The following is an 8697-nucleotide window of genomic DNA, read 5'->3' as shown; positions in this document are numbered from 1 at the left end:
AAATATACAAGGAGTTAAAGCAATTGTATAAAAAATCAAGCCATTCCCCAATTGATAAATGGGCAAGAGACATGAATAGGCAATTTTCAGGTAAAGAAATCAAAAGTATCAATAAGCACATGAGAAAGTGTTCCAAATCTCTAATAATTAGAGAAATGCAAATCAAAACAACTCTGAGGTATCACCTCACACCTAGCAGATTGGCTAAAATGAAAGAAGGGGAGAGTAATGAATGCTGGAGGGGATGTGGCAAAATTGGGACATTAATGCATTGCTGGTGGAGTTGTGAACTGATCCAACCATTCTGGCTGGCAATTTGGAACTATGCTCAAAGGGCTATAAGGGAATGCCTGCCCTTTGATCCAGCCATAGCATTGCTGGGTTTGTACCCCAAAGAGATCATAGATAAACAGACTTGCACAAAAATATTTATAGCTGCGCTCTTTGTGGTGACAAAAAACTGGAAAAGGAGGGAATGTCCTTCAATTGGGGAATGGCTGAACAAACTGTGGTATATGCGGGTGATGGAATACTATTGTGCTAAAAGGAATAATAAACTGGAGGAATTCCATGTGAACTGGAAAGACCTCCAGGAACTGATGCAGAGTGAAAGGAGCAGAGCCAGAAGAACATTGTACACAGAGACTGATATACTGTGGTAAAATCGAATGTAATGGACCTCTGTACCAGCAGCAATGCAATGACCCAGGACAGCTCTGAGGGATTTATGGTAAAGATGATACCCACATTCAGAGGAAGGACTGCAGGAGAGGAAACATAAGAAAAACAACTGCTTGAACGCATGGGCTGAGGAGGACATGATTGGGGATGTGGACTCAAAACTACCACACCAATGCAACTACCAACAATTTGGAAATTGGTCTTAATCAAGGACACATGACAAAACTAGTGGAAATGTGCGTCGGCCATGGGTGGGGGGAGTGCGGGGGGCGAAGGGGAAAGGAGGAGCATGAATCATATAACCATGTTAAAAATGAATATTAATAAATGTTTTTAAAAATTTTTTTAAATTTTTAAAAATTAAAACAAAAAACATATACTTCTGCTTCAATGACTGGTAAAGCCTTTCCCTGTGTGGATCACAACAAGATGATGCAAGTTCTCAAAGAAACCAAAACACTGGATCATCTTACTTGTCTCCAAAGGACCTGTATGCGGGCCAAAAAGCCACAGTTAGAACCAAACATGGAACAACAGATTGCTTTAAGATTGGCAAAGGAGAGACCACAAGGCTATATGCTGTCACCTACTTTCATTTCTGTGCAGGAGACATCATGCAAAATGCCAGTCTAGATGGGTCAAAAGCTAGAATTAAGGCCTCCAGGAGGACTATCAACAGTCTCAGCTGTGTAGACAATATCACTCTGGTGGCAGGAAGTGAAGAAGAATCAAAATGCCTTTTGTCGAGAGTGAAAGAAGAGTGTAAAAGATGGTTTGAAGTTTGACTTTAAAAAACTGCCATCACTGCCTAGCAAACAAAGGGAAAAGAAATGGAGGCAGTGTCAGATTTTATATTCTTGGACTCAAAGATCACTGAAGATGGTGCCTGCAGCCAGGACATTAAGACTCCTCCTCCTTGGAAGGAAAGCTGTGGGCAGTCCAGACAGCGTACTAAAAAGCAGAGACATCACCTTGCAGACAGAGGTCTGTATAGTCAATGCTAGGGTTTTTCCCAGAAGCAATGTATGGTTGTGAGAGTTGGACCGTAGGGAAAGCTGAGCATCACAGAATTGGCCCTTTCAAACTGTGGAGCTGAAGACTTCTGAGAGTCCTTTGGACAAGAGAGCTGGAAGGTCAAATACTGAAGCTGAAGCTTAAATACTTCGACCACTTGATGAGAAGATAGGACTCATTGGAAAAGACCCTGATTTGGGGTAAGATGGTAGGCAAAAGAAGAAGTGGAGAATTGAGAGTGTCATGGGAGCAGTGAGCTCGGACAGGCTTCTAGAGGTAGTGGAGGACAGAAGGGCCTGGGGCGCAAAGAGTGAGACGTGACTGAACAATGACAGCAACAAAAACACGGTGATCTCTCTTCCGTCCTCTGGCTGAAGAATGAGGAGGCTATGCTCAGGCAATTTCCTGGCGTAATTGTAGACTGAGCCTGTAAATCACTGGAGTGGTAGCAGCGCGTAGCAAAAGCTGATAATGCCCATTATGAAGCAAAAGTGTCTGGGGCAAAGCTCCCTTTTCCTGTCATAGCTTTTGGTGTGAGCACGGTCCTCAATGATGTTTCAGTCCTGGTACTAGACCTGTGCAGAAAAATCTAAAATGGCCCACCATGGGCCTAGATGTGAGGTGAAACTCGTAGTCCTCAGTTATAGCCCTTTTCAGTTTATTCTTCTAAGATGTATTTTAACAACTTAGAGATAAACCAAGAGCCAGACCTGAAAAATAAAAAAGCCTGGAACTTGTATTTCGAGGTAGTACAACAAAGTCACCCTTAGGGATGCTAGCAAATGTGATCCCCAGAAGCAGACAGCTAAGTCCTGAACCTCCCGGGGGGTATTGACTTAATATGGAACTCGTTCTCATTTCTGCTAGAAAACATGCTCTACCCATGGCCTGTTCATTGTAGTAGTAGGGCCTGTCTGCCATCGCCTCCTTTATCTGAATGACCACAGGCCTCCCAGCAAACCAGGATCCTTCTCGGGTAGCTCGTGGGAATTGAAGGAGCAAGCCCAATTCTCATGGAAACTTAGCCCAAACTTGTCTGCACATTAACGAATTTTTGCCTTTCTGTCTCCTTGAGCCCTTCCAGAGAGCTAGCTAGCACCCAGTCTTGTCCCTGTGTCAACGGCTTTTGTCTCATTAGGAGCATCTGCTATGAGCATCCCCAGAAGAGAGCCATTTACCCACCCACACCTGATCATCTTGACTGAAAGCCGGAGGGGGGAAGCGGGGAGCAGCCTTTAGGAGCTGGTAATTTTAGACTCCGAGGGGCTGCCAGATATTTCCATGGGGTTTCGGAGGAAGGGAACAAGCATTTATTAAGCACCTACTACAGACAGTTCTTGCTTTACACAAATGTGACTTTCATAAAGAATTCTAAAAGATGGCCATGAGCAGATTCACATTACTGGAAGAGGTCTGTGGACCAGTTGGCTTATGGTAAAGCAAGAACTGTCTGTGTATGCAAGTCAGTGAGTGATTGTTCAGCACCGACTTTGTGCCAGGCACTGGGCAAAGTACTTGGGATCTAATAAATACATTTGAAAAGGCAAAAAAGTACTCCTGGGCTGCAGGAGCTCACACTCCACTGGCAGGAGACAAGCCACATAGGTCCAGGGACAGGAGAGAGTGGAAACAATGAGCAGAAAGAAGGTTTCCTGTAGAAGGTCATGTCAGACTCAAACCAAATCAGGAAACCACAATGAACATTATCAAGGCTGTCTGCTAACTGTTTTCCAATTATATCTTAGCCTGGGGCTATCTCCTGGCCATGAGTTTGACACTCCCCTCCCCCCACACCTCCAATGGAGTTAGAATGTTAGCTGGGACATGAAGGAAGCGAAGGCCAGAGAGGAGGAGGAAGAGGAGGATTCTGGGCATGGGGGACAGCCAAGAGAAATGCTCTGAGGCACAAGATGGAGGGGACCACTTGGGTAACAAGTCGGCTGGTTTGATGGGATCAGAATGCAAGAACAGAAACGTGTCCATGCTGTGATCAGGAAAGCCAGAATGTGCTCATTGCCAGGCACATGTAAATAGTTAAGTAATGGCTAGTTAATGTGGAAGGGCTCGTGAAGGGCAGTGGCCTCCGTTCCACTCCTCTTTCACTGTTTTACAAAACAATACCTTTAACTTGGCCTCATTACAGTAGAGAGGGATGTCCTAGGTGTGAAGCCTGTGTCAGAGAGACAAGAACCCTGGCAAGTCCAACTGTGGCTTGTCCTCTAGCAAAAGCCTGGTGGATTTTTAGCCCTGGCCACTGATAATGCCCCTCAATTAGGGCATGGAGTCATTGGCTGTCTCTCCAGGGATATTCTTCCCCCTGACAAAGGGCAGAGAGTGGGGTCTTCTTTTCTTGGTATCCCCAAAGCCTGGCAGAGTTGTTGTTTCCAAAAGGTTTATTGCTTGGCCGCTCAAATAATACAGAGCCATTTTGTAAATACTTAACTCTTTTCTCTCTGTTTTTTCTCCCAAGTTATTGTTAGAAACCTCATTTTTTTCCTTCCTAACAATAGAATATAGTCGTTTTGAAGCAAAGATCCATGACTTACGGGAACAAATGATGAACAGCAGCATCAGCTCCGGATCAGGTTCCCTCAGAACCAGCCAGAAGCGATCCCTCTATGTCAGGCAAGTATCCCATCTCCTCTCCCCATTTACATCGAAAGGGCATCTCAAATGACCCATTCTTTCCTGTGTATATGAGTTCCAGTCAATTTTACCTTACAAAACTCACCAGGGTCACAGCTTTCTGAGGCCAGGGATGTCAAAGAAACCAAGATACATCAAGCAAATGGCTCTCTTTATTACTGACTTCCTGTTGGGGCTTCATGGTTTAAGTAGCCAAAAGTCGGTTGTGGCTGTAGTGACTGTAAATGGCCTGACGTATGTGGAAACAAGTTAGACACGGGAGATGTCAGTGATAACTTTGAACGTGGATGCTTCTGCCCTTGACTGTACAGGGAAGGAAGGGAAGTTCCTGCATCCTGTGGTTCTCTTTCTGCATAACCAGCTTCCTTTTCCTCATCATCCAGGATAAGGTCAGTGGAGGTAGGCAGGGCTCCAGTTGTGAGGGGCTTCTTTGGAGATCCTCAGCTGATCTGAAGCAATGGAGAACCACTAGGGCCTCTTCACTGAGACAGCAGCCCCCATTGATTCCACAACTCTCGTGTGCCATCTGAGAATAATACAAACAGGAGACAATACCTGCCCTCAAGGAGCTAATAATTCAAATGGAGATGATAGTGTGTGCCTGTATCTGACAATTTGGCATTTGGCAAGGTGGGTAATTGCAACTGGGAAATCAGGAAGGGCTTCATGGAGAAGGATTTACTGGGCAGAGAAGAAATTTGAGCAGAATATCACTTTGACAGCTTCATAAGGATGGCTTGGAGTAGAGAGCCTGGTGACAGCAGGACCCAGTGGTTCAGTACCAGGTTAAAAAGGAATGGAGGCAGGGAATGAATGGTGTTTGGCCAAGGTCATAGACCTGAGTGAGGGGGAAGGTGGTGGTGCCCTCCATGGAAATAGGAAGCAGAAAGAGAGGGGGTGTTCTGTTTCAGATCTCTCAGGTTGGAGGTACATCCAGAAGCCATTTGTAATGGAGTCTGGAGCTCTGGCGAGACACCAGGGAAAGGACCTGGGTGTCTGAGGAGCCTCTGCACACAAATGACCATTTGTGCCCAAAGTGCCCAAAAAAGCACTGAGCCTCAGTAGTACTCAGACAGTTAGCAAGGAAACCAACAGAACAGGTCATAGAGCTTCTTCCTGCCCAGTAAGGTCAAGGAAGGAGGAGGACTGAGCAAAGACTGCCTAAACTGTCAATTCAGAGCTTTGGAGAGATTTTGTGTCCTTTGAGTCCTGAAGTCAGAAGCCAGACTGCCAGGGGTTGGAAGGGAAGAGAGGAGAGAGAGGAAATGGAGGCAGGATGGGTATAAAAGTCAGGCAAAAGATAGGATGACAGCCAAAAAGGTGACAAAATTGAAGATGAGAGATAAGGAAGTGACAAGATGGAGGGGGAGGGGTTGGACTCCTCAGAGATTGCATTAAAATTCTGTTGGGTCATCTCTTCTGGTCACTTTGATCCCCTGGTCAGACATGTGCAAACTGTATGAGTTTCAGACTTCTAGAGGAAAAGTTAAATTCTGTTAGAGGGGATAGAGCCAGGAAACCTGGTTTCAAATCCTGTCTCATTTATCCAGGAATCATGTAACCATCAATTGAGCCTCTCCAAACTTCAGTTTCTCCTTCTGTGAAATGGGGTTTCTGATCCCCAAAGTCCTTCTTCATGGTTATTTGAGAGAAACTCCCATTCAGTGATAGGGGCCATCTCAAGCATTTCTAATGTTTGACATGGGTCCTCTCTCTGGAGCTTCACCAAATTCTTGGGAGCAGCTGCTGAGATGCTCTCATGCCTTTATACAGGAGAGGTTGAATCATAACTATGAATGTGAATGGGATGAACTTTCCCATAAAAAGGAAGAAGATGGCAGAATGGTTTAAAAACCCAATTCCACAATGTACTGTCTGCAAGAAACAAATTTAAAGCAGGGAGAGACAATGAAAGTAAGGGACTGAAAAAAAAAGTAAAAGTAAAAGTAAGGGGCTGGAGCATAATCTAGTATGCTTCAAGCCAAAGCGAACAAGCAATCATGATTTCAGATAAAGCAAAAGTAAAAATTAACCTAATCCAAAGAGATAAGGAAGGAATTTGCATCTTGATTAAAGGTACTATACACAGTGAAATAATATCAATATTAAAGATGCTTGCATCAAATGGCATAACATCCAGATTCCTAAAAGAGAAATTATAAGAGTTACAGGAGGGGAGCAGCTCAGTGGATGGAGTCAGACCTAGAGACAGGAGGGCCTAGTTCAAATCTGACCTCAGACACTTCCTCGCTATGTGACCCTGGGCAAGTCCCTTAACCCCCATTGCCTAGCCCTGAGAGAGAGAGAGAGAGAGAGAGAGAGAGAGAGAGAGAGAGAGAGAGAGAGAGAGAGAGAATGAATGAGAATGAGAATATATTACAGGAGGAAATAGCAAAATAAAACTTTACTACTCTAGAACCTCAGCTTTCCCCTCTCAGAAGTAAATAAATCCAAACAAAAAATAAATAAGAAGTTAAGGAGATAAATTAAACTTTAGGAAAGCTAGATATAATAGACCTCTGGAGAAAACTGAATGGGAATAGAAAGAAATATACTTTTCTTCTCAGCAGCACATGGCACCTTCACAAAATTGACCATATAATAAGGCACAAAAACCTCACAACCCAAATGTGGAAAAGCCAAAATAATAACTGCATCCTTTTCACAATAAGCAAAAGATAAGAATCTTATCCTAAAAATAAATGGGCCAGAGAGCAAATCACAAGCCTCAGTTCCATTGAAATGGCATCCCCCTCCATGTTCTCCAGGAATATGTGTTCCTTTGCTGGTGTTATTTTGCTCTTGGCTTCCTAATCTCTTCCTTTTTGAATATAATCTTTGGAAATGCTTGGCAGCGCTCTGATTGTACAGTTAATTAACGAAAATGTACCAACCCAAAGGTGAACTTTTCTAAAGCCACATACATTGGGGCCACTCAGTGCTGCCATTAGAATGATAGCTTTGTGAGTTCCTTCTGCCCCTTTCACTTTCTCTGTTGCCCGTGATTACATGGTAACCCGGTCTGTGTCTGCACTTAGGAGAGTTAAAGGAAACTTTCACCCAAGACTCAGGTGTCCAAAGACAGTTTTTGAAAACAATTTGATTTTCAGCCAGCTGGAGACAGGCACAAGTTGCTACAAGTTGGCCCTTTAATTTGGGGTGATGGTGGAACAGCTCCAAAGCCAGCTGTCCAAAAGCTTTCCCCTTTTTAAAGAACAAAAGTCCTTTCTTTGGTTTGTGATGAAGAAGGTTCCCCCTGCTGTCCCTTCCATGCATTGGGACCTTTGTGCACAGTGAGTGGTGGAGGGAGGTTTGGGAATAAAATGAACCCGGCCCAGTCTCCTCAGAGTTGGCTGTCAAAGAAGTGAAAGGCCAGCTACTGAGGGGGTTGTTGTCTAAACCTAGACAGTCACTGAACTATGAGGTTTCTGTTGGGGAAAGAGCATGAGGACGAGCCCTCAGCTGATCTCAAGCAAAAGCCAAAACCACACCACCAAGAAAATGAATGAGACCCGTGCCAGTCGTCTTGCGAGTGTTGGAAAATGGCCCTGGCTTACTCTCTTCAGGGGCCTTGGACACACGCTTATGATTTTTCTCTTGGGATTCCTCAAGGGAATGGCTAATTCTGATGCCCAGGTGGGCTGGGGCGGGAGAGTGGAATTCTCAATGCCCAAACGTTTTAACATTTATGAATAATATCTGTGTATAAATGCACGTATGCATATATGTGTGTGTGTATAAAATTCTGTAGCCAAGAGTACAGACTCCTTTACCATCCTGAGTGAAGAAAGAGCATCTGTAATCATGAAATTCTGAAAAGCAAAAGTCTGTACTTAGACACCTAATTCGGGGTGCGGAATTAGAAAGCAGACATTAGGGGAAGCACTGCCACAGTTAGCACATTGCTGCCTTGCTGGGGCACAATGCACATCTTTTCAGAGTCCTGCAGTAATTTCAGTGTAGTGCTCGCTTCCATTTGGTTCATGGGCCTCATCTGCTCTTTCTGCTTGACTTGACACGTCACTTTTCTTCTCAATCTAGAGCCCTCTTTGATTATGACAAGACTAAAGACAGTGGCCTTCCTAGTCAAGGACTGAATTTCAAATTTGGAGACATCCTCCATGTTATCAACGCTTCCGATGATGAATGGTGGCAAGCCAGGCAGGTGACCCCAGACGGCGAGAGTGGTGAAATCGGTGTGATTCCCAGTAAACGAAGGTACTTTGATTTAGGTTGAGTCTTTGAAATGTCTGTGTCTTCAAGTCGGCTGCCATGCATGGGCAGCAAATAAAGATCTTAATCCCAGTTTTAATTTTCCCTTTGAGTTGGTGATTTCCTCAGAAGCCAACGTGCCTT

At 44.4% G+C, this 8697-nt stretch overlaps 1 protein-coding gene across 5 annotated transcripts in view; it reads left to right on the top strand.

Moving 5' to 3' along the window:
- DLG1 (discs large MAGUK scaffold protein 1) overlaps positions 1-8697 on the top strand; it is a 267052-nt gene that overhangs the window by 231313 nt on the left and 27042 nt on the right. For all 5 annotated transcript variants that reach the window (XM_044670872.1, XM_044670870.1, XM_044670871.1 and 2 more), the window contains 2 exons: positions 4206-4320; positions 8383-8559. In XM_044670872.1, the coding sequence (XP_044526807.1) occupies positions 4206-4320; positions 8383-8559 (292 nt within the window). The remainder of the gene's footprint in view (positions 1-4205; positions 4321-8382; positions 8560-8697) is intronic.

Source organism: Gracilinanus agilis, chromosome 3, assembly GCF_016433145.1.
Source record: "Gracilinanus agilis isolate LMUSP501 chromosome 3, AgileGrace, whole genome shotgun sequence".
Lineage (NCBI taxonomy): Eukaryota > Metazoa > Chordata > Mammalia > Didelphimorphia > Didelphidae > Gracilinanus > Gracilinanus agilis.
Note: the sequence above shows the minus strand (reverse complement) of the source record. Positions and strands in the feature narration are given on the sequence as shown.